The 26,489-nt window shown below is 40.1% G+C and overlaps 1 protein-coding gene across 1 annotated transcript; it reads left to right on the top strand.

The window, feature by feature from the left end:
* The first annotated feature begins 20,802 nt into the window (after window positions 1-20,802).
* On the top strand, window positions 20,803-25,081 carry LOC117393781 (ZP domain-containing protein-like). The gene is made up of 5 exons (XM_033991791.2): window positions 20,803-20,961; window positions 22,499-22,899; window positions 23,443-23,542; window positions 24,344-24,524; window positions 24,951-25,081. Exons 1-5 carry the CDS (start codon window positions 20,803-20,805, stop codon window positions 25,079-25,081), a joined length of 972 nt encoding a protein of 323 aa, XP_033847682.2.
* The last annotated feature ends 1,408 nt before the right edge of the window (window positions 25,082-26,489 follow it).

Here is a 26,489-nt window from a genome sequence, read left to right as displayed (position 1 = left end):
AGGCCATACAGGGGAACACATCAGCCAGCTTGGCATTTCGTCGCAGGGTGACAGCAGTCTGTGTGGGATTGAGGACCTTCATGGGGACCCAGCGATCTCCCCACATTGGTGTAACGACTCGGCCAACCATGATGTTCTTGGGCGTGGAACGTGCAGATGTGGGCTCTACAATGACAGTGCTGCCGGGTGACACAGGAGCAGAGGGCGGCAACCTGCCCCAGACAATGTATTCCATCTGCGGCAGCAACGTAACAGCCTGTTGTAATCTCAGCGTACCAACCTTGTCCGGAATTTCTGAGCCCAACCACCGGGAGGTGCAACACAACAACTGGAGGAACTGCTCACAGTCAGAATCAAAGGTACGAGAGGATATCATTTCCCAATATTTCTCGTCGGATTTCATCTTCTGGACAATGGGACGGATCACATTTGTGCCAATAATAAACTCATCCTTCTGCCCAGGAACCAGAAATGTTGGCACTCTAAACTTGAAGCCATAGATCTCAATGTCCAACTCATAGATACATTGAGGCTGAGTAACGAGACCACCACAACCGATGAAAACCACCCGCTCAGGGACAGGATGCGGATTTAAGACCAGACCGGCATCTCTCAACTTGGCCTCTGCCAACTCACTGAGTGTACATGACATACTGCCAGAGTCCAGCATCCCTCTCAAAGACATCTTATCGCTGACAGACACAGGAGTATAAAACAGCTCACTGGCTCCTTCAATCTTTTGAGACCCAACCAGAATTATGGTCTTGTCTTCAGGGTAGCTTTTACAACAGTTGACATACACCGAGTGAGCATCAGGCAGATCGGTGAGGGTATTAGTGACATCGCCCGTGTTGCCCCTCTCATCACACGGGCTGACTAGTTTAAATCAACATTAGGGGGAGGAGTGGTGGGCAGAGGCCTGGCCTTTTGTGTACATTCATTCTTCATATGTCCAGGTCCAAAACAGTTCAGACACAGCCGGTACAATCTACAATGTGAATGTGTTGTGTGCTCACAGGAACCACAAACTTGACAAGCCCGTCGCTGCGGACGCTGGGGGGCTTGATTGTGACCTGCCCACTTCTGGTTGTTCGCCACAGAGGCAGTGCACAGAGAAAGCACCTTGTCAAACATGGCCACCATTTGCTGGGCGACAGGTTCAGATGTGGCGACACTGGAGGCTGCAGACACAGTAGGCAGAGGCGTGGAAATAGTCAAAGGCTGAGGCTGGGTTACAGCTCCAAACAGTGGCTGTTGGGACCCATAGGCAGTATTGGGTGACAGGGAGCCTAGACAAGAAGGTGCTTGCTCTGCAGAGTCTGGTGCGATAGATGGTTCAGGTAAAGCACCAGCCATTATGTGGGTATTAGCAGATACAACTCCCCCCACTCGTCTCACACGACTGTCCAAGCGGCGCTGGACCTCAACAGCTGTCCACTCCTCAGGGGCCTTCATTTGAAAGGACAGAGAAAGAGCAGGGTCAGGACAGTGACTTATGAACATCATCACAACCTCAGAGCTGGGGTCCTCCACGGATTTACCACGTCTCCTGAGGCACTCATCCACAGCATCAATAGATTTATTCAGACGAATCCAATAGTCCATCGCATCCTCACCTGGCCTTGGCACAGTACTGTAAAAGTCTCTCATTGGCATGTTGGAGCATGTGAGTTCACTAAAGTGGCGTTTTAGAATGTCAAAAACAGCAGAAATCAAATCGCTCCCACCCAGGTCAGGACGACAGCGGAGTGACACCTTCACCACATCACGAGCTTTTCCTGCCAGTCTAGACATTATCAGTTCATATTTTTCTTCAGGCGTTTCACAGTTAGCCCTAGACAGGTAGCACTTCATCATCCCCTCCCATTCCTGCACGGAAAATGTGTCACTCCGGTCACCTCTGAAGAACGGTGGGGCTTTGGCTTCAGACTGCACCACAACTTTCAGCTGGGAAGGGTCCAGGTGAGAGGGGGGCACATCGACAGCAGGCAGCTGGGTCTGGTAGGGCTGATACTGGTGCATGGTGTTCAGATTGTTAGCAATACTATCCCCTATTTGTTTTGCCAGATCAGTTATTATACCACTAAGTGCATCATGTGTCACAACACGAGTGGGGTCTGAGTGTACATTAGCAAGAGGAGTAGAAGTGGCAACGGGTGGGCTTAACATAGTCTTATTAATGACAGAGTTCATGGTATTACTATCAGCATTTAAAGCCATGCCCCTCCCAATACAAGGCGGATTTGAGTTAAACATGTTGGTCAAAACACAAACAAGAACCCCCTTTTTTTGTTTTAGTTCTCAAAACAAAAGTCACGTTTAACAGCGTTATGCCCGAATGAAACAGTCAATACGCTCCAAAACCTGGCAGACAGCGCTCAGGGAAGCAATTGGCGGCAAGGTGACGTCACAGGGTCCAGCACGCAGCGCGCCAAAGCTGCGGGGAGGGAGCGGCAGCAGAGCAGAGGAGCCAAGGGACACCGACAGCGGCACGGAGGCCAGGAGACCGCTGAATGGCGATGTCACGGGTCGAACGGCACCAAGTGTGACCGGTGGACTTCTGCGTTGTGTTGTAAGGGTGCTATGGAACCACAAGACACCGCGGGAACTTTTGAATCGCCTTTAATCTGTTCAATAAAAAGCATAAAACTTTATGAACACGTGCCGCTACACATCGGTCCAGCCCACACTCTTCCCAATACGGGTTTGCAAAGGGCTAACAACAACATACCTGTTCAATAAAAAGCATAAAACTTTATGAACACGTGCCGCTACACATCGGTCCAGCCCACACTATACAACAAAAGACAATAGAGAAAATCAACATCTTCCCGCACTTGCTCACATGAACAAACAAAAACAACGAAACGACACAGGAGATCAATATTAACTTAAATACAAATAAAATATAACCACAGATGTATACAAAGATAAAGACAATTAAAAGAGGACACTTGGGATTACAATGAATGACTGACCTCTTCCCAATACGGGTTTGCAAAGGGAAGAGGCGGGAGTCAAACCCCGAATTTATACCAGGAGCAAGGCGAGGGACACACGAAGAAGAAAGAAAAACAAAGAAGAAGCGGCTGGAGGACCAAGGCTGCACATAAAATCAAAACACCAGGTATGGACAAAACTGTGACAAACAAAAGCAGCATTTTGTGTAATTATACATTAATTATACATATATATGAACCGGTTACATTAGTCATTACAGGTGATTTTAATGTACATGTGTATAATGTGTATGACAGAAACACTGCAGAGCTCAGTTCTGTCCTTGAAACCTTTGGTCTGACTCAGCATGTCAGCGAGCCCACCCAAAACAGAGAGCACACTCTAGACCTGCACATTACAAAAGGAGTACCGGATTTTCCTGACTATAAATCGCACTTTTTTCATAGTTTGGCCGAGGTGCGACTTATATGTGCAATTATTAAAATAAATAATTTCACATCTTTGTTATTGTCACACTGACAACTGCGCGAGGGCAATCTAGTCTTGTGTACCAGTATGGAAGCCACACAGAAATGGCGCTTCATCTACTTCTGAAGCGGCACTTCATTTACTTCTGGAGAAGGCGAACTTGTTCAAAAGAGACACAGAGGATGAAGAATTCAATGAATTTAGTGATTTGAAGCGATACCCAGAGCGAACTTGTTATCTTGTTTTTTATGTTTTAGGTATCTAACTGTTGATATCTTATGTTAACATACCAGACACGTATTCAGTTCATTGTCTATGCTTCATGTGCATGTTTACATAAGTGTAAACGGTTGATTATACATGTTACAGTTCACTTATTTGACCACCAGATGGTGCTGTTGTGTTTGTAATACCTGTAACAAAATTGACTTGACTCATTTTCTTTTATGCATTTCATGTTTAATTTTGCCTTATTTATTTCCCCTTCATTTATAAAACTATAAAGGTGATCATTTTTCATTTGAAACAATATTGTAAATGTTTAGTTTATGAGTCTGGATTAAGGTCGCAAAAGCTCAGTGAAAAGAACTCTTGTGTTTCTCGTGTTTGTGGAGAAGCCTGCATATGTTACGTTAGCGTAGCATATCTGATTAACTGTTAATATCATAGCAGACATGTATTCAGTTCGTTGTCTATGTTTTACATTAGTGTGCTGTACTGCTATTCAGCCAGTTTTCTCCCGTTTATTGTGGGGGTTACGTTACAAAATAAGTTCTAAGGCTGTATAACCTCTCTCCACACACTTTATACACTCAGACAGGCATTTACATCTTCTCACATTTCTCTCTTGTTTAAATACTCCCAAAGTTCAAACTTTCATAGATTTTAAAAAATAAGCACAGTATTATAGAATGAAATCAAATACTATACTGTAAATAAAAATGACAGCTTTTAGAAATACTGTAACAAATTTTAATGATCAACCTACGAGATTGGACACATAAGAAATTATCAATATTATTTCGTATTTCACAGTTCCTCTGACTGCGCGTCTTTGTCCTAGCGCTGCTCCACTGTAGTGTCTTGTAATGTTTTTTTCCTGAAGTCACTGATCCACAAAGCTAAAGCAGACTTCATCCTTACGATGGTCTTGTTGCGGGCAGTTACAACCCTTTTTGCATCCTTGTTCAAACTGATTGCTGCTGTCGTGATTATGTTGTTTTCCTCCTCCTTTATGTGATGAACCGAAGATTCATTTATTCCATAATGGCGCCCTACAGCCGCGTGACTTCTACCTTCCCTCAGCGTTCACACCGGGGCATCAGGGGTGTTGAGTTAACACACAGTCTCTAGTGGACGCCTTAAAAATGCCACAACACAAATAACAACCTGCAGTCACCTAAACACTTAGAGCTGAATCACTTTGCACTTGTAACTGACAAAACTGTCCAAGAGATCATCAGCAGTTAATCTACATGGTGCCTCAATGTTTTACCCACTGGACTTCTAAAGTCTGTGCTCAACACTTGGCTATCACCACCCGCTTGCATAGTTAACATGTAACTTCAGTCTAATTAACATGTCTGTGTAATCCCTCAGTCCTCCTGGTCTGACCCATAGTAAAAGCCAAAGTTAAATCTGTCAACTGGACAAAAAGTTGTAGGCGTGAAGAGGATTCGATACTCATCCAAGCCAAACTGAACCAAAGAAGCGGCTTGGATGAGCACTTCTATCTGGAACATTGACCTACAGAAAGAAAGAGAAAGTGTCAGCAGTCACCAAGTATCTCTTTCTAAAACCTTCATATCAGGCTAAAAATCTAGGGGAAATAATGGACTTTAACAGCCACATCAAATCAATAATATCTGCAGCTTTTTACCATCTAAAATATTGCAAAAAGCAAGGTATCCTGTCTAAACCGTACTTGGAGAGAATTATCCATACATTTGTCTCCAGTAGGTTAGACTACGGTAATGGCCTGTTCCCTGGCCTCTCCAAATGAGCCTGAAGACAACTGCAGTACATTCAGAATGCTGCTGCTTAGGTCTCTCCATGGCCTATCACCGAAGTACATCTCCGACATGTTAGTGCCATATGAACCATCTTGCACTCCGAGGATGTCGGGGACCGGCCTCTTGCTCGTGCCCAGAGTCGGGACTAAACATGGGGAGTCAGTGTTTCAGTTTCATGCAGCTAAACCTGAAACAGTCTTCCTGAAGATGTGAGACAGACCTCGACTTTGACAATGTTTAAATCCAGGCTCAAAACGGTTGTTTACCTGTGCATATGACTGAAAGTGTTTCATTCTTTACATTTCTCTTGTAATGTTTATTTTATGATTATTATTTATGTTTTGATTTGTTTGTATTGTGATTGTAATTGCTTTCTTTTTCTGTAAAGCACTTTTAATTACTTTGTGTAACAATTGTGCAAAACAAATAAACTTGGCTTGCCTTTATGTATTTCATAATAACAAAGAGGTTGAACAAAATGTGCTGTGAAAACAAAGCAAAGGCATTCATTGTCAAAGATGTCTTCCAGAAAGCTGGACAAAAGTACTTGTTGAGTCACTGTATTCTTTTGGTTTGACAGAGTGCTTTCTGCTGTTGAGTCATCAGTGTGGTGTTACTAACAAAGCTGCCCTGAGGTCCTTGTTCTCATAAGTCTAAGGTGTGACTCTAATCATAAAACCAATTCAAATGACCTTAACTGATCTCTGTAGACATAATGGTATCACTATGGCAATGGTAGTTTTATTTTTCTATCATTTATACTGCGTTCCAGTTGTCCTCGGAGGTCATATTTTCTGAGTTCTCACTTGTACATTTACATTCGAACACTCTTTCCATCTCAGAATTCCTATTTGGAAACAACATTTCAGAAGCATTTCGAGTTACAAAATCCAACCTGACTGCGCCCTGTGTTTGAATACATTTTGATCCAACTATTAAAAGATTGATGTCACTTTTGTTGCTCTAGTGTCCACCCGCTTCTGTGAATCTGCTCTTGCAGCTGCCATGCTCTCTTATACTCATGGAGACACAGAAATTAATTCTAACAAAAGCAACATGACCACTGGAACAGAGAAACTCTGAGAAAACCTCTGTAAAGTTTCTCCAAGGTCCAAGTTCAGACCTCCGAGCATAAATAGAACGCAGTACATAATCTCCTTTCATCTTTTGAAAATCAGGTACCCTTTCTTAAAAAAAGACAGCGTTACTGATGATGGGACATACACTCGCAAATAAGTATGAACAGAAAAAAAATACAGCAGCTTGACATAAAGGTCAAAATGTGAACAAAGAACTTTCGGGATGTGTCAGTGTTTGTGACTACATTCGTGGAGTACAGGTCACATACTTTTCTTTAATGACTTAAAGGCAGGTGTTGGGAATGGTCAATTAATCCTTTGTCAGGGTACAATGAGGCATGGCATGGACTTAACATACAAATGTGACTGTTTATTAAGTGTGTGACAAATATGACACATATGAACACGGAGACGGCGGCGGCAGTAGCTGAGGGCGGGAGTGAGCAAAGCAGAAACCTGGTTGGAGAGCTGAGTTACTTGCTGGGTCAGGGTCTGATTACACTCGAGCAGGGTTCGGATAGTTTGTGCTTACCAATTTGTATCCCGTGATGTGAAAATTCCCAGTTAAGTGTTTGATCCGGGCCCCAAGTCTGATTGGTCCATTGTGGCCAGATCGTTCTGTCGTAACAACAGGCAAGGGGGACCAAGGAGACAGAACTCGGGAAATGGTTTAACAGTGTTTATTTACAACAGAAGAGCAAAACGATGGTAGATAAAACGGTGAATCGGGGAGAGTGCCGTGGTCCAAGGTGAGAGCATGAGGAGCAGGGTCTGAGACAGGGCAGACATTACCGGTGGGGAAGACCAGGGTCGGAAACGGGAGGGCAGAGCAGGTCCAGGGAGCAGGATCTGGTGAGAGCGGGGCAGGTCCAGGGAGCAGGATCTGGTGAGGAGCAAGAATATCCAGTGAGTAAAATCCAAAGAGGGCAAAACCAAGAACGGAGCCAAGCAAGGAGTACCACAAAGATACGTGGACGATCTGGTGCTAGGTGTCAGGTACTGGCTCCTCTTATCCTTCCCAGGTGTGGTTGATTGGTGATTAGCCCCAGGTGTGCACGGGAGGAGCCAAAAATCTCCACCCAGCTTCAGGTTTGGACACAGGAGGGAGCGGGGAGATGCAAAAAGGGGCAGGACCAGCAGGGATCATGACATACATCAACAACACCCATCCATCCAGGATTTTCTGGGCCTGAGCTGCTCTGAGATAGACTGAGGCAAAGTGGAAGAGTGTGCTGTGGGCGAGTCCACATTTCAAATTGTTTTTGAAATGGACGTTTTTGAAATCATGGACGTCGTGTCCTGCGAGCCAAAGAGGAAAAGGACCATCCGGATTGTTACCAGTGCAAAGTTTAAAAGCCAGCATCTGTGATGGTATGGAGGTGTGTTAGTGCCCATGGCATGGGTAACTTGCACATCTGTGAAGGCACCATTAATGCTCAAAGGTACATACAGGTTTTGGAGCTGCCATCCAAGCAACGTGTTTTTCAGGGATGTCCCTGCTTATTTCAGCAAGACAATGCCAAGCCACATTCTGCACGTGTTACAACAACGTGGCTTCATAGTAAAAGAGTGCGGGTACTAGACTGGCCTGCCTGCAGTCCAGACCTGCCCCTCATTGAAAATGTGTGGCGCATTATGAAGCGCAGAATACGACAATGGAGATCCTGGTCTGCTGAGCAAATGAAGTTGTACATGTCGGCAAGAATGAGAAAGGATTCCTTCTGCAAAACTCCAACAAAGTGCCCTCAGTTCAGAACGCTTATTGATTGACAGCTGTAAACACGCCCGTGTCCCAGCTTTACTGGAACGTGTTGCAGACATCAAATTGAAAATGAGTGAATATTTGCATAAAAACAATACAGTTTATCAGTTTGAACATTAAATATCATGTCTTTGTAGTTTATTCAGTTCAATATAGGTTGAAAAGGATTTGCAAATCATTGTGTTTTGTATTTTTTTAAAGTTTTACACAGCGTCCCAACTTCATTGGAATTGGGATTGTATTTCACACAAATAACCTTACAATTAAAATAATAATAGACCATTCTTCTACAGGCTTAAAGAAGCAAAGCGGTAATTAAGTATTTTACCAGAAGAGGAAATGTTTAAATGTAACTTGACCAGTGGATGGAATTAACGTCACTGTCATGTTTTTTTTTTTTTTACTTAGAGGTTTTAGTAGCCTAAATGATCATAAAAAAAAACACGCTTGTTTATTTAGACAATAGCATGTGATTTTCAACATTAATGGTAGTACTTTCTTTTATATTCCCATGTGGCCAAGATCATTCCAAAGCTATTCAGAAAAGCTTAATTTCTGTCCTGTGAATGCGACTTTTTTAGTACTGATACCTGCTCAAATTAGTATCTAGTACCGATACTAGTTTTAGTATCTGATTTTCAATACTTTTCACATCTCTATATGGAATATGTTCCTGTATAACAAGGTCATGGTAATGATAATAATAATTTGCCATGGAAAAAATGTATTTACTGACCATAATTAATGAATGAATTAAATTAAAAACCTACTTACTTACTTCGGGAGCCATAGGTGAGTACGTAGATGAGTCTGTTGTCACCTCAATTCTTACATACACTCTGCTAGCTCATCTTTGGATATGACATCAGCATCAGTTTTCAGTATGTCTATTACATATGCTTTGATCAACTTCGTTTTCTTTCTGTGCCAATCTGAGAGCTCCCATAGGATGACAATGTTTGTACGATTCCTGGATGCAGTGCAGAGCGGTGATTTCCCTTTGTTCCTTTGTTCCCTTTGTGAGCCTGCACTTTTATATTAAAAGGTACACTTTACAAATTTTCTGGTGGAAGGTCTGCTATCTGTTTGTCTCAATGGCAGCCACGTTGTCTATAATATTCTACTGTATGGCAATAAACTTATCTTCTACATCGAAGCAAATAGGTGATGGCACTAGGCCAAGTTACATCAGTTATATCTGTATCAGTGGAAAGGCAACTGCACTCAGGATAAGACTGTATGTTTCTAAGCCATTTTCAAGCGATAAAAAGATCAGAATTTAATACACACAACCAATGTTCCCTCTAATTTTTCACGAGTCTGAGCAAACACACAAACTCCCTGAGCGGTCCCATGGACCACTGTGAGCAACATCAGACGTGCGCACTGTGGTCATGCTGCATCACATCCATCCAAGTTAAATGGTTTATTAAAAGAATCAAATGACCGCATTTACATTTCTGTTATAAGACTTTTAATTAAGTGCTTTAGCCACTTATACAATGAAAATGACAAAAATCTTGCTCATGACCTGCATAGTATGTTAATGCTATTGGAAGTATAAATATTTCATTTTAACTATGGCAAAACATGAGCTTCCAACCAAATCAAGCCAACTGTAAACTCCAATGTTGAAAACACACACATTTTTATGATAAAGCTCTGACTTGTATTGAGTATAAGCCATTGTGTGAAGCTTTTGCTTTATTTTTACTACTCATAAACAGACAGTTTTCAATGACCACTTGAAAGATTGGCATTAGCTAATGCTAATGATTACACATAATACACATATGACCCACAATTAAGTCAATAGCAGAATAAACCATGCTTACCGATCAGGAAAAGCATCCAGTCCATCAAAACATAAGGTCCTCTACTCCTGAGTCCATCATGAGATCTTCACTCGGTTCCACGAACCGCTCCGGGTCCCAGATGCCTCAAGTTTAACTTGTACAAACATCCACAGTGTCCTCCGTCGCGTACTTCCTTTGTTTTGTCCGTTTCGTCATGTTTAAAATGCAAAACCGCTGCAAAATAGTGCTTAACAGTGCGCCCGAGGGTGGGCCGTGGGAACGTTAAGGGGTTAAACACTTAGAATCATTAGCGAGTTTTCACTCCACGGCTGTGTCCCAATTCGCCAAATGCACCCTTCAAGGGTCCTTTCGAAGTACTCTTCAAAAGTGTAGTTTCAAGGTTCCAGTGGAGAATCTGCCCTCCTCAGTGTAGCCGCCATCTTGCTGAAGCGGGACAGGCCCACACCACGGACCGCACTTCCACCGCTGTCTTTGAGCGTACGATACGTACATTACGTACGTTATTTTTAATGATTTATTATTTAATAGAAAAAAAGTCAAGATGTCGTCGTCACAGCCGTTTCTTTCTGTTTAGATTGAATATCAATAGGCAAATATAACGTTCGAGGTGAAATTTTTTACTCAATTGTAGCTACTTCATAACTTAAACAAAATATAACTTGTGAAAACGTAATAACAGACACAGAGGTAACAATATCATTTCTACATTCATAGTCTATAAACCAGAGAACACTGATTAGTTGTACATATAGTGGGATATTGCAGTTTAATGGTTCGGTATTTTGGCCAGTGGCTACACTACTTTAATAACAGTAGAGGGCACTGTTTCCCTTCTATGCCGTGCCAGTTCTTTTCATCTGATTATTATAAGGTATTTTCTAGCAGTGCAGCGCTACATCAAGCTAGTGTCTTGATTTACTAACACGAAAGTAAATGACACGTGCCCACGAGGGGTGCAGACGTATGGAATGTACCGGAACTCATGAAGATTTTGTGCACGTCTCAGGACTCTCTTCTGTCCTTTCCTCAGAGTCCGTTGCTTCATTGTTCACATTACCTGTGTGGAACTCATTAAACCTTCTGACTTTACGTTTCAGTCTTTTGGTCTTTGACGCTTACAATAGAAACGAGCATTCTTACATTATTCTTATTGCAGTAATAATTTTTAATGATAATAATGTCTTCTTATTGTCTAGCAATAACTGCACATTCCTTTATTCCATGTAACTCCCTTTTAATCATCAAACACACTGTACAGATCTTTATTCAGATTTAACAGTTTCATGTTGCTCTGTTGTAGATGAGGTAAACCAGTACGAACATTTGAACGTATATTGCGCAACGGACTCCATTTTCTTCTCTTTTTTGCGTAGCCGCAGTGCATGATGGGATATAGAAGTGCGTGAAGTGTGCACGGATGCACGCTTCGGTTACGTCCGATCTCCATGGAAACGGTGGAAAGGGAAGGGCAGGTTTGTCGGCTGCATTCAGTAGGGTGTGTTGAAATGCAACAGCCCTTGTCGCGCCGGAAATTACGTAACTGCCCTTCGAACCGCCCTTCCAATGGTGACTCTAAGGCCAGGTGGGCGAATTGGGACACGGCCCACATCGGCCACATCGGCTAAAACTCTGGTAGCGGCTCATGAGGACGCCTGTCAATGACGTTGATAAGCTGCGCAAATACGTCTGTGAATCACATAATTGGCTGGAGCAGCTCGTCCCCGGTCACACTCACTGACTCACATTGAAAAATAGTGCAGAATGAATTGTTGTGTGTTTATTTTATTTTCAATTCCGGTTCGATTTTTTTGTGCGCAGCACAGATTTTCTGTGTGCGGAGACCGTGTCAGCAGTGCGCAATTGCGCACGCGCTCAGCTTAGAGGGAACAGTGCACACAACCTAGATAACCAAGTATCCAACAATAACACCCCTATGAAGACAAGCAGATGACAGATCACCACCAAAAAGTTGCATAGTGCACTTTTAAACACAATAAAAATTCAAATTAACAAAATACATTTAATTACATCTCTTCTGGTCTCTGTTCTCAGGGATCCAGTATCGTGTCAAGTAACTTTAGAAGAGATTTATGTCTTGTCCCACCTGACACCACAGATTTTGGTCCTTTCCTTCATTCAAATAAACTGGTTTTGAGGGCATTGTTCCAGTTGAATGTGTTGATGGTGAATGGGCAGGGTGCAGGTATAAATGATGCTGAGGTGAGGAGTGGCGCAGAGCTGTGGGCATCATGTTCTCCACTACACTGGTCCTCCTTCAGCTTCTGTGGCTCACACTGGCCTCTGCATCTCACTTCTATGGCTCTGTGGTCAACTTCATTACCAAAAGGGACAGCAATGGGAACTATGAGGTAAAGCAATTAGATTTTTACAGTAAAGATTTACTTGTATTGTTCATGAAGTGTGTGTATATTTGGTCCTCGTGGGTATTAAGTACTGTGATGAGGTCACACTCCCAGATGGGGGACAAGAGACAGTTTTTCATATTAATAAGTAACATGAAATGTTACTTCTAAATATGAAAAGTAAATGCACAAATGTAAAAATGTTAAACCCAATTATTTTTATGTCTAGACCATAGAACTCAGTGTAACCATTTTAATTTTAGCTGCCCCCATCTGTGCTAAATTATATTGGCCTATATAATATGATGTCGTCTGACACCCAGCAATAGCAATTAACCACTTTTAATTGAGTTTTGAGTCCTTTGACTAAAAATATTTTTAGTTTGTTGAGTCAAGTCAGCAATATTACTCATTTGTTAGTCAACTGATCTAATAATATATATAGTCAACCAAAAAGTATGCTGTCAGTTCAAATTATGATAATTATGTTGCTTTTTCATGGACCTCCTGCCACATACCATACTTACAAAAACAAAGTTCAGTGGATGTTGAGTATTGTCAGGTTCTGTTTCAATGAGAGCTTGGATCTAGATTCCATTGAAAACACTTTGGTTTTCTGTGAACTTGATAAAAACAGCACAAACATTACACTGATGAAATATATAAGTTTACAATAAGTTACAAAAGAATCCCTCTATGTTCATCACAATATTTTTATACAGATTTTCTTTTGCAGGTTGAAATGCGAGTGAAGGCGACATATGATGGATGTTACTTCCACTATGGGACATGTTACAACGGCAATTGTGGACATAACAAGAAATTAGAGACAGGTCAAATCGACTACAACTCTAATTCACCCAGATTCAACAGCCGCTGGTGTGAAACAGAAACTATTGTCACAAAGACTCTCCCTAGCAACAGACCATTTCAAACCAGGCAAGATTCTGAATATAGTTTAAACCATCTAATCCATCCATTTGTTTTGCTTATCCGGGGCCGGGTCATGAGGGCACCAGTCTAAGCAGGGACTGTCAGACTTCCCTCACCTCAGACATGTCCTCCAGGTCCTCCGGTGGGACCCAAAGGTGTTCCCAGGCCAGCCAAGAGACATAGTCCCTCCAGCATGTCCTGGGCCTTCCCCAGGGCCTCCTCCCGGTGGGACATGCCCGGAACACCTCCCTAGGGAGGCATCCAGGAGGCATCCAGAGTAGATGCCCGAGCCACCTCAGCTGGCTTCTCTCGACATAAAGGAGCAGCGGCTCTACTCCGAGCTTCTCCCATATGACCGAGCTCCTCACCCTATCTCTAAGGGTCCTTTGGATCATTACCCAAAGCTCATGACCATAGGTGAGGGTAGGACAGTAGACTGACCGGTAAATCGAGAGCTTTGGCTTTTGGATCCTCCTTCTTTATTAAAACAGTCCGATACAGCGATCACATCACTGCAGATGCTGCACTGATCATCCTGTCGATCTCACGCTCCATCCTTGCCTCACTCGTGAACAAAACTCCGAGATACTTGAACTCCTCCACTTGAGGCAGGGACTCACCACCCTCCTGGAGCGGGCAAACAACCTTTTTCTGGTCAAGAACCATGGCCTCGGATTTAGAAGAGCTGATTCTCATCCCAGCTGCTCCACACTCGGCTGCAAATTGCCCCAGTGTCTGCTGCAGGTCTTGGCTTAATGAAGCCATCAGGACAACAGCATCTGCAAAGAGCAAAGATGAGATCCTGTAGTTCCCAAACTGGACCCCTCCGGCCCCTGGCTGCGCCTAGAAATTCTAATCTAGAATCCATCTAATATATGGTTGTTAAGGTCTAAGCCACTGCAGCACTTTAAATCCCCACTAAAGACACACCTTTTTTGATTAGCCTTTGATATGAGTTAGAGAGAGTGACATCTTGGTTTTTATATATACTATATTATTCTGTGCTTTATTTAAAAAATCAATATCATTGTTGTATTATGGAGCTTAGCAGTGGCCACCCACCCTCATGTTCCCAAAGTAAATTTCCCATTATTTTTTTCCCATAGACCTTATGAAAATGTATATGTTTGAAAGGTTGCTCATGGCTAACCATAACCTTAAAGACGAGTGTCTGGAACCATATCCTGTCTACCCAATTCCAGAGGGTGTGACTGACAGGTGGATTAACCAATCAGAGAGATGCATGCTTGGTGCGGGTGAAAAAAAATACGGGGCTTACGTTAAAAAAGGAGCAAAAAACAACACAAAGGAGAATCAACAATCAAAGTACTAAACTCTTATGTTTATTTATTAAATTTGGGACAGTGCACATTAATTAACATGTGTAAGTACAGCGTGTAAATGTGCCAGAGTTAGCCATGCAGCCTAATTGTCAACTGTAGTCCCATATGCAGGTTGACAGCAAGACAGAAAATAGGAGTACAGAACATACACATTCAGACCATCCACATGACAAAGACATTCAAGATAAGTGAGATTTTCAAGTTTAACTGTATAAACTTTTAATGGGGGTGGAGCAAGATCATGGATGGGTTTATAGACCAGAATAATGTCTGAATAGATAATTAAGTTTCATCAATTTAGAAAATGATATTTGCTCAGGAATTTACAGTGATGATACTAGTTTGATTTTAGATCTAGTGTTTTCAGGGCCTTTCTAGGGGCAGCAGTGTGGTCTTATTGGCTTGGCTTCAACTTGCGAAACAGTAATTTATGAGACAGAATGATGGCATTTAAATACAGTATTGAAGCCTTGTTCTCACATTTTGACAATCTTTTTAAATAACAATTGACAGTCCATTGTGACACCTAAATCTCATTACTCTTGTACCACTTGTAGGGCATCTACCATAACCGCTCTCTCGATTTGCAGACTTATATATGCACATAGTTTTAGAGCCACTGAGGTGTAAATGTGAGTTTTTTTGCATGGACAGACTATGGTGTCATCAGCGTATAACTGACATGATGCTGCAGAGAACACATTTATCACTGAAAAACAGACTAAATAATAGTGAGCCAAGTGTTGAGCCCTGGGAAACTCTTATAGAATTAGACATTACATTAGAGATTGTATTGTCGGCACATTGTTTTCTGTCTTTTAAATATGATTCTACCCACTGTAAGACTTTTGGTGAGTAAAATGTTGATAATTTGGCAAACGGGATATCCGGATTGATGGTATTAAAGAGTTTTCTTAGATTAAGGTAAATGGCCCCAACTACACCCTTCTTGTTTTCTATAAGATAAATATTTGCCATATCGGTAAAATGGAACTTCTGGAATCCAAATTGCACTTGAGACTTTTCGAGAGGAGATGCCTTCTGCATTTGAGAGACATGTGATATAAATGAGCTTCTGTGGTTGGACAAGTTAGGGCGGAGGTTTGTCACACTCTATGGTCCGATTCCAGACCCTTCTGGATTCAAGCAGAATGTAGAAGAGACTTGCTAGTCAGGTAAATCATTTTATGTAAAATCTGTATCTGAACCTGTATAAAGCAAGTTATTAAATCATTAAACAACCCAAATGAAAACAGCCTGGTTAGCCTCAGCGATGCCTTTGAACTTTTAATATTTGAATTTTTCTAAAAGTCTATGGGAAAAATGAATAAGCCAGAGCAGAGTTTGAAGTGGACGGGACTGTGGAGCTCCATTATTATTGTTTAGCACTTTGGTAAGCTCTGGCTGTTTCAAATGTGATCCATAAATATATCTGATTGAAATGCTTTCACTGTCTTTACAGAGAATACAGCTGTTGTTGGGTCTGGCAGAGCCCTGGCCACACTCCATCCTGGAGTATTCTGACTTCAGTGGATTTGGGAAAACGATCTGACACCAACAAGCCCAACAACTCTCCAGCTGCTGCCATCCTCCCTTTTCTACGGTAAACCTCTGAGTACAAATGAGATTTCTACCATTTACATAGAAACACCCATAATTACTGATCTAACTAGGGTTGTCAAAAGTATCAAAAATCAGATACTGATCATTGTGGTATTGGAATCATTATTGAGTATAGAGCTTATTCGTTAGTACTGAAATGGTGTTTGAAATTTCAGTATCGTGACAACACTAATAACAAGTACATCAAAACTAGTACAGTAAATAATTGGTGTGTTGTAGAGTCCCTAAAAACTGCAGGAGGACATACCAGCTGTTATCTTTCGACCCTGATGGAGACAAAGTTAGATGTCGATATGGAACTGCGAAACACACAGAATGCTACGAGTGTTCACAGCATTATGGATTCCAAGTGGATCAGGTGAGTCAACTCAACTTTTTCAATTTATTTTTGGAAGTTCTATTTATTCTTCCTCTTATTTTATAGACTGCAGAGACCTATCTATCTATCCATCTATATTTAGCCTATACCACCCATGCTTCTGCATGACAATTTTCCATAAATATACAAAAAAGCATGATAGAAAATAATACAAACAAACCTGATGTGAGGGGGAGTGTGCAGATGGAGGGGGGACTCAGGGCATCAAAAACAAAACTTATTAAACATGTTAATACGTTGTTTTTGGTAAATATAGTATATTCAGACCAACAAAAGTAACATGGTGATCTAAATATGTTAGCAGTAAATACTCCATAGAAGTGTAAGACCCCCTTTTTAAACTTAAGCTATCAGACCACTCTAATGAAGATTTTTACACTTATAGGCTACCTGCACGTTACAATACCTCGCCTCAAGTAACCAAGGAGTTTATGGATTTGAGCTGGTGATCGAGGACTTTCCACACCACAACATCAAATTGTTTTACTCAGATGGATCCAGCTCTTTCAAATATGCAGTGAACAACCGAAGGAAGAGAGCTATAACAACTATATCTACTACTACTGCACGATTTACTAACACAACAATAACTACTACTAATACTACAACACCAGCTTTTACTACTGTGACATACACTGCTACAATTGCACCACTTACTACTTCTACTGCACCTGTTACTACAACTGCTACTACAACGGCACCATTCACTACAACTACTGCAATGACTACTACTACTACTGCTACTACTACACCCATTACTACTACCACTGCTCCATTTACTAGTACTAGTACTACTACACTAGCTTTTAGTACTGCGTTACACCCTGTTTCAACTGCATCATTCCCTACTACAACAACACCAACTACTACTACTGCACCTATTATTACTAATGCTGCTTTTACTCCTACCATTACTAATCATTATGTACCTAATATTACACCTGCTTCACCTACTACTGCACCAATTGATAGTACTACAACTAATACTTCTACCATTACTAGTCCTCCCATATCAGTTTTTCTTACCAGTACTACACTAGCAACAATTTCTACCCCTTCCGTAACTAAAAAGATTTCTTCTTTAGCTAATATTACTAATATGACTACTACAAATGCTACTATGACTACTACTACTTATCTTTCCCCACCAGTTACTTTCTCCACACTATACTGGGGAGCTCCCTTCAGTCAGCTGCCATTGCAATTCACTTTTCAAGGTGAATGATTATACTAATATTTGTAACTCTGTTACTGAAGTTAGACGTTAATCTGATCTTTATTTGAACACAATCTGACCATAAAGAACTGACTTAGCTTGAACTACAACACGTGAGTCGATTTGTGCTGTTTAATAAGTCTTTCTGAAATAACATTACAGTCACAAGCTAGTCAGCACTAGCTAACAGTTTTTCAATTAGTCACTCTTATCTTTTTTGTTGAAAATCAAACTCCTGAAAGTGACCTTGAACACTTGCATTGATCACAGGCCTCTGAAAATGTGTTGTTTAAATCCATTTTGTATTGTTTCTTGGGTTTTCAGGTGACCTAAAAACTTATTTGGCAGTGATGCTAATTAGTGAATGTCACTGTGGTAACTGCTGAACATTCTGCCATAGACAAGTCTAGTTCCCTGCATTATGTCATTGCACAGTGTCAGTTGTTTTAATTCCATTTAATTCAATCAATGTTTGTCATTTTATTTTCAGTCGACCCATCTGCTCCCTCTTGTACTGAAGGAGAGTACTTACCCAAGTTTGTTTCCCCTACACCTCTCAATGGAGCAGTTCTCATGGTAGAGGTTAGAAGGGAAATTGAGATAAAGGTCAAGGCAATAGCTAACTATTCGGTGTAAGCTAATACAAAATGTGCATTAAACAATTATAAAACAATTATATTTAATTTTTTTTAGTTTAAAAAAAAAGTCACTTTTTTTTCCTTTTTCTTTTTTTTACAGACCTGATGGCATTATAATGAGCGGCCCTCTGAACATTACAAAGCACAGAAGCACAACAGATGAGTTCACTATCAGATGGACTCCTACTGATGAAAACCAAGGACACTATTTTCCTATCTGCTTTGTTGTTGAATTTATATACGGGTGAAAGCTTCATTTGTTTGATTGTAATTTTGCATAAATATAAGTAGCACATTATTAAGGATCATATATTACTCAAAAATACTCTTGTGAGCTTTTAGCCATGTTAGAATGTCATCAAAAACATACCTGGCATTGTGTTTTGTTCCATTCATACACATTTGAGAAACCCTTTATTATGATATAGTCTGTCTATATATCTGTTCCACCTTGTGATGTCATTAAGTAGTAGTTTTCAAGTTGACAACTACCTTTTACATTTGGTTTAATACAGATTGGCAGTTCTAGGGCTGACATTATCCAGATGATTCTATTGAAGGTGTACAAAGTTTAAAAACACAGTGGACCACATCCTGTATTACCACATGACATCACACGGTGAAATGGATTTTTTTCTGTTTGACAGAAGCACTCAGCCTAGATACACAGTGTTTGTGTGTTAAAAATGTGTGAATGAAACAAAACACAACTCCAGGTATGTTTTTGATGAGGAAACAACAGTATAACATATATCAGAAAACAGAGTAATATGGGACCTTTAAATTAGGAGAAAAAAAACACATTTTTTTTTAACTTATGTGTGTCGTTTTAGATCGGCCATATACCAAACTGAGATGAGGTGTGTGGTCGTGAATGTTACAAGAGGAGTGGGTCAGGGTGAGTGAAATATAAGTATCTTTACCCATTTAATAAAAAGAAATAGGTTTTAGTTCACAGGTTTAGAAAACATTTTTAGTGATGGAAACTGAAATGGGAACTTGCGCCTAAGTTTCCCAACTTGAGGTTATCTGTTTCATTTGCTTTTTACCCATGAGCTCCTTCACTAGACCTTTCTACTAATAATTGTGAGCTGTAGCCATTACATATCTGACCGATCTGCCAAAATACATGCTGGTAATAGACAACAATAGGATGAAATGGCACCATTATCTATTATTCCCAACTGCCATAAGAAATAACTCAATACAAACAAATCAATAAACCAGGAATTATAACGGCTTATCTTAAAAACAGAAGCAATCAAGGACTACATCAGTGCAAATTTAGTACATTTTGCCCCCTTAGGGATCTATCTGCATTCTAGAGAGTTCTGAGATATTTAGATTTAATGCTCATAAAGCACAATGCAAATGGAAGCGAAGAGGGTTTTTGTTCATATAAACCTACATGAACCAAACTAGGGCTGCACAAAATGTTGCAAAAGTATCGATATTGCAATATTGACTGACGCAATAATTGATATCATAGCACACTTAATATATTGTAAGACCGCAGTTCCATCCAACAAAAATGCTGTGTTTTTAATAACTCTATGTCAAACAAAGATGATTTTATTCATGTTTTTCCTTATTAAGTCCCAAATTTGCCTTGATTTAGTCCCGAATTAAAGCATTATTATTATTAGAACTGAAAATGAAGGCAAAAAGTATATTAAACTATAATATTGAAATTGCAGTTCTCAACAATATTGCATATCACAAAATGTTCCAATATTGTGCAGCCTTACAGCAAACCCTACTAAATCTTGTTAAAGTGTACAGAAGTTATTCAGAAACAGGAATATGACATTAACTTCAGATAGAACCCCACAATTCTCAAGAGTCTGGCTGCTAGTCTGTAGTTTGTCCATGTGTGTTGCCATAAAATCTGTAATGGTTAAGGTAAGGAAAATAGTTCGGGTTTGTCTCTAGTGCAAAACAATGTGAACTTTTATAATGCAACGTTGAAAGCAGTGGTCAGGAAACAGTTGACTTTCACTGTCTTTTGGCATAGCCACTAGTTGTTTACTTTTAGGGACCTGTACGTGGAGGTGAGTCACGTGAAGGTCCTCTGGGAGGAGGTCTGCAGCCAGATCCTTCTCATAATTCTTATGAGACAATTTGAATTGTTTGGTATTGTAGATATTTACCAGTAGTTAATATTCTATCCTTTCAGTGAATACAGTGGTCACCTGTCTGGAGTCTTCAATGATAGTGGAGGTGGAGAAGGCCACGTTACCCCAACTTCATTATGAATACCTGCGTCTCTCTGATCCCAGTAACACCGTCTGCAGCCTCCAAACCCACTCCAACAGCACTCACGTGGTTGCCGTAGTGCCCCTCAATGCCTGTGGCACCCAGATCGAGGTAAGCAGGGACAACTGTGGACAGATATTGTTTTAAAATACTGTTATTAGTGTAACAAGTGTGTCAAATAACTACTGGCAATAAAATCAGAACTGAGCATGGGATCCATTAGCTGAGGACACATATCACTGTTTGGTTTATTGCAAACTGATTTTAGGGTTAGGATCTGGCAAACCAAAGTGATGGGCTCATTCTACTTGCTGATTGGATATTCGGCTTGAGAACCAAAACAGTATAAAATACTTTAAGACAAAAACTGGTTCACCCAAAAGACAAAACCTCAAGCCATAAACAAAGTTATGTAGTCTACTCCATTCAGTGTAGTGAAGAGTGCAGTGAACGTTATATTGGAGAAACTAAACAGCTACGCCATAAGAGAATGTACCAACAACGGCGTGAGATTTCCTCTGGACCCCAGTCCGCCGTGCATCTCCATCTCAAAGCCACTATCCTTCGGATAATTTCATATGTAGAAGTAGACCTACAGTGGAAATGATGTAGTCCACTTAGTCCTAATTAGACCTGGAATAGTCACTTGATTTAGATCTGGTGGTACTCGGAAAGCCAGATCTTTTCATTGGTGGTACTTGGTGTGAAAAGTTGAGCGATTATGGTCAAACCAAACATGTACTCTGTTGTGGAATTTCTAACAGTAAAAATCTCAAAAATATAAAATCAACAAAGAAGTTATCTTGGGTCAAAAAGTCTGGTTTACTGGATTAATTGTGCACAACTGTCAAAGAGCTGTTGTCTCTAATAATGTCATTTCACCCTCAGCTGACCAATGAACATATATACAGTGCTTTTATTCCATCAAAACAATAGTACCAGTTTAGTCTAGTCTAAATGGCTCGAGGTCACTAGACACAACCAGCAAGGTACACCCGTGCATAACAACAGATGGTATTATGAAGGTTGGATTTGACTCAAGCAGACGTCTCCATGAATAAACATTTAAGATAAAGAGAGCCATAACAATACAAGTAAAGATTTAGGGTAAAGAAGTTCATAACAACTCATTTATAGTTGTAGTGTGATTTTAATTGATTTTCTATGGAGACATATTTACATGTATGGGCAAAATATGAATGGGTGGGTATAAAATGTAAATCTCTGTGTGGCCAAATAATACGGAATGTGCAATGAATAGATTTTGCAATATTTTGGACTGTACATTGATGGGAACTGTGTAATAAGTGAAGTGTGCAATGTTTTATTTTTGGTTCTTTTGTGACCCCAGCCCTTTGGGACAATGGGTGGAAATGAGCTTTTGGCTATAACCTGGTGTGTTTACATTCATGTATTGTATCATGTCTGTCCATTAACGTGCACTCGCAATCAAATAAATAAATAAATAAAATAAGAAAAAAAAAATCAGGTTATGTAACATAATGACTGTAGTCCTGGTGACATTAAGGCAGGTAAAAAATTGCTGTGACTTTTATTGTTTTCTTCAATCATATCGACCCAAGGTTAAGAAATTATGGTAAGGTATTTTACATAAAATTCAAAAAATATTTTTCCCTCTCGTTAATAGGAAGATGCTGATGATCTACTTTTCAAGAATGAAATCACCATAGTGGACAATACTTCTGACCTCATCACCAGAAAACACCAGTTGGAAATGAAGTTCTTCTGCCAGTACCCCAAAAGAGGAAACGTGACATTCACCTTCAGCGCTCACAGAGAGAATGTGACCGTGTGGGACAAGGGTCTAGGAAGGTTCACCTACGGGTTTGAGTTCTTCCCAGATCAGAGGTTTGTCTCCAGGATAGACCCCCGGCTCTACCCACTCGAGTATGACGTGGGCGATCGCATCTTCATGGAGATCGAAGCCACAACTACAGTCAACAACACACAGCTGTTTGTGGAGTCCTGCAGAGCTGCGCCCTACGACAACACCAACTACCCCCACCCCTACACCCTCATTGAGAATGGGTGAGTGAATGCTTCACTCTATTCAATTGGCATAGGTCCTATATTACACAAAATTGACTCTTGTGAGCTTTGAGCCATGTTATAATGTTGTTACCTCCTCAAAAAAATATCTGGAGTTGTGTTTTGTTTCGCTGCATTATTAGGCCGTCTACATCTCCAAAGTTCAAAATGCTGTTTTACTTTGTGATATCATGAAGCGGTAATTTTCAAGTTTATAGCTCCTTTTACCTTTAGTTAAGTAGAGATGGACAATTCCAGGGCTGAAATTATCCAAATGATCCTAGTGTGGAGTGTATGGAGTTTAAAAACACAGTGGAACACCTCCTGTGTTACAACATGACATCACAAAGTGGAACAAAGTGAATGTTTTCTGTTTGAGATAAGAACACAGCTTAAGTATGCAGGGTTTGTTAGACATGAATGAATGAAACAAACTACACAATCACAAGGAATTACAGGCTGTATAAGATATAGTGGACTGGCATGACTTTAGAAGTTAGAATGAAGTTGTATAATTACAATATTTGCCTGTGTTTTTAACAGTTGTAACTTGGACACTACACTTATTGTCTATCCAACCAGTAACAAAAAGGAGTTCAGATTCAGCATTGAAGCCTTCAAGTTCATTGGCTTGCATGACAAGGTAAAAAGACTGGCAATAACTAAACTTGTATAGTGTTGTTGATTTCTACAGACCAACTATCTGTAGCACAACGTTTCTTTCTTTCTTTATTCTTTATTTGTCAGGGACCATTACAAATTCATTATTCATACAAAAGAAAAGATGCCAGCCCCTGGGCAGGTGAACATACATTACAAATACACATTTCATCACAATCACATTAAAGACTAACAGTTCATCATTAACATTAGCAGTAAAGCACTATAAAATGTCCCCATGTCCAATACAGTATGTTTCCTACAGTCCAAACAGATATTAAAAATTGTCACGTGCATTTTTTTTTACAGTGAATACAGAACAGTACAAATTAACTAGACTGATGCACTTGTCACTCTTACAGGCTGGAACATTCAATTATGAATGATTATAGCCTGTTATCTGAAAGGACAATCATCAAGTGCTGGGGGGGGACTCCTTGTATGTCTATGGAGGAATGTTCAGCAGTTAACATGGTGACACAATGCACACATTAGCAAACACAGCCTGATAGGCATTTTCAACAAAAAGGTGAGGGTGAGAGGGACGTGTTTTAAATGTTAATGACATCAGTTGCAAGTATCTATAATGTACCTGATCATTTACTAGTATCTTACACTAGTTTGCAGCTTCATTAGGCTACATGTAAAATAACAAAAGTAAGTAGTATAAGTAATAGTAATATTAATTTGGTCTGTCCCTGCTGTAATTAATGAATCAAATGTTGTGTGAAAATAAGTAAGGTGACATAACACTATGTGAAATATTTCTTTATGTTATTCTCAGGTCTACATCAGCTGCTCAGTGTTGATGTGTGAAGCTGGAAACCCACACACTCGCTGCTCTCGGGGATGTCAGCCCAATGGAGCAGCAAGAGCCAGGAGAGAGGCAGTCATTGAGTCGGGAATCCACTATGTGTCCCAGGGCCCACTGCGTCTGAGGAGATCTGTGGAAGCAGGAAACACAGGTATGCTGTGATTTCACTGCAAAATAGACTTCCATAAATGAGCTGAATTCTAAAAAATCATATTGATACAACATATACAACCAATTTCACAATTGGGAATATACTTCATGTGCATCTCATATCCCTATATAGAACATAATTTTAAAACATGTCTATGTTAACAAAATACAAATTTAGTTCTACAAATTACATTCTGTGTCTAAAATCAGTGAGCAATTAGGTGACTGAATTACATCACGAAGGCTCACGAATTGAAGGAGCCAATCACAGCATGTTAATTTAAATTACCTCACTGTTGGCTTTGTGTCAAATCTTGTAAAGACTTAGTTGTGCTATATTTCAAATTAATCTTGGTAAGTTCTTTGATATCATCAAGCAATGGACTATTCAGTTGTAACCACACCTCTGTTTCTTAATTTTCTCCAGGCCTGAACTTGAACCTGGTCTTCATCGCTGGCTGTGCTTTAGCCGCTGTGGGAATGATCTGTGGAGTCCTTCTTTACAAAACCAAAAACTCAAGCTTTAAATACCAACTTCTTTCTTTTGAGGAAAATTAAATGTTGTCCAATCCAATAAAATAAAATGCATGCGTGTTAATTTTTACTATGAATCACGAGTCACTTTTATAAATGCTCTAGCTTGTAAGATAAAGCAGTTTCAGTGGACAAATTGTAATGTGTTTTAATGATCAATGACAATCATTAAAACATATTGACATATTAATGAAATCATAAGTACTTAGAAAATCCATACATTTTACTTATATATATATATGTTTCTTGATTCAACTTCTGATAATATTTGTCACAATAACAAATTTTGATGTGTGATATAGTAATGAAGAAGAAATAAATGTGCAGTATCTTTAAAACATGACCTGTAACAAATAAATTGCATAATGAAACACTTTAGTTTGTATCTGTAATAGAAGTCACTTATTTAACCCTCTACAGCTCAAATCTCACCATAGTACAGAAAAATAAGAAAAAGGTCCTCCTTAGTACAAAGAAACTGTACTAACGATAAATATTGCCCCCCCCCCCCCCCCCAAAAAAAAATAAAAATAAAAAAAATTGTTCCATCTATCATGTATTGAATGATAAGCTGATATAGTAATTATCGTGACAGGTGTAGGTGGTGGTCATTTTAATCCTGAAATTATATAAATTAATGGAGGTGGACTCATTTTCAATGTGGAAATAATGCTTTGTGGGTTGGGAGTGCTTATTTCACATGACAGTATTTTATATTTTTAAAACAGTGTAGAGGTTACAGATATACCTACACTTTCATTGCCACAATTTTATCATTCTTCAGTGACAGTCTGCTGAATGAATTAAATGAATTACTCTGCTGTGTCTTTTTCTAATATACCACAAGATGGCAGCCTTCGGTAATTTATTCATCATGACAAATGACAGTTTCTGAATTTGATCGTAAATAAAGGCAAACTTGACGTGGCGTTTGTAGGTCAAATTAATTGTCTAATCACAGAAAAGTGAAGTTATTTCAAAGACCTACGTTAGATTATACGATATTTTAAGCAAACATGCTTTTTACAATTATTCTTACTTTATAACACCATAGATAGTTATGATAAAAAGCATGATTTCTGAGCACTCCTAATACTTGATGGAAATCACACATGTAAAACAGAAATGTAACTTACAATATAGAGAGTTATGGAGTTGATTTGGAGTGAAGATGCCACAGGAACAGAAGCGCTCTCTGCTCTCTTGTTGCTCTTGCATAGACTGAATGGTTGCTCGCCGGGGAAGCCTGTTTCGTGGCTCATGAGCAGCGCTAGCTCCAGAGCCCATTGGCTGTCCCGAGGTCCCGACTCCCGACTGCCGAGGCTGGCAGCACAGGCGAAAGGGAAGCGCCGAGCCTGCGGACTATTCGGTAGAAATACAAAGAAAACGTCATAAAGCCAGGCAGAACTGGGACTATAACGCTTTTCTACTT

Source organism: Periophthalmus magnuspinnatus, chromosome 3 (assembly GCF_009829125.3).
Source record: "Periophthalmus magnuspinnatus isolate fPerMag1 chromosome 3, fPerMag1.2.pri, whole genome shotgun sequence".
NCBI lineage: Eukaryota > Metazoa > Chordata > Actinopteri > Gobiiformes > Gobiidae > Periophthalmus > Periophthalmus magnuspinnatus.
The sequence above is the reverse complement of the archived record's forward strand: the minus strand, read 5'-3'. Positions and strand labels throughout refer to the sequence as shown.

Coding starts and splice junctions, on each gene's coding strand:
- LOC117393781 (XM_033991791.2), top strand. CDS start 20,803: ATGATAGTGGAGGTGGAGAAGGCCACGTTACCCCAACTTCATTATGAA. Junction 22,900..23,442: donor TACACCCTCATTGAGAATGG/GTGAGTGAATGC, acceptor TGTTTTTAACAG/TTGTAACTTGGACACTACAC. Junction 23,543..24,343: donor TCATTGGCTTGCATGACAAG/GTAAAAAGACTG, acceptor TGTTATTCTCAG/GTCTACATCAGCTGCTCAGT.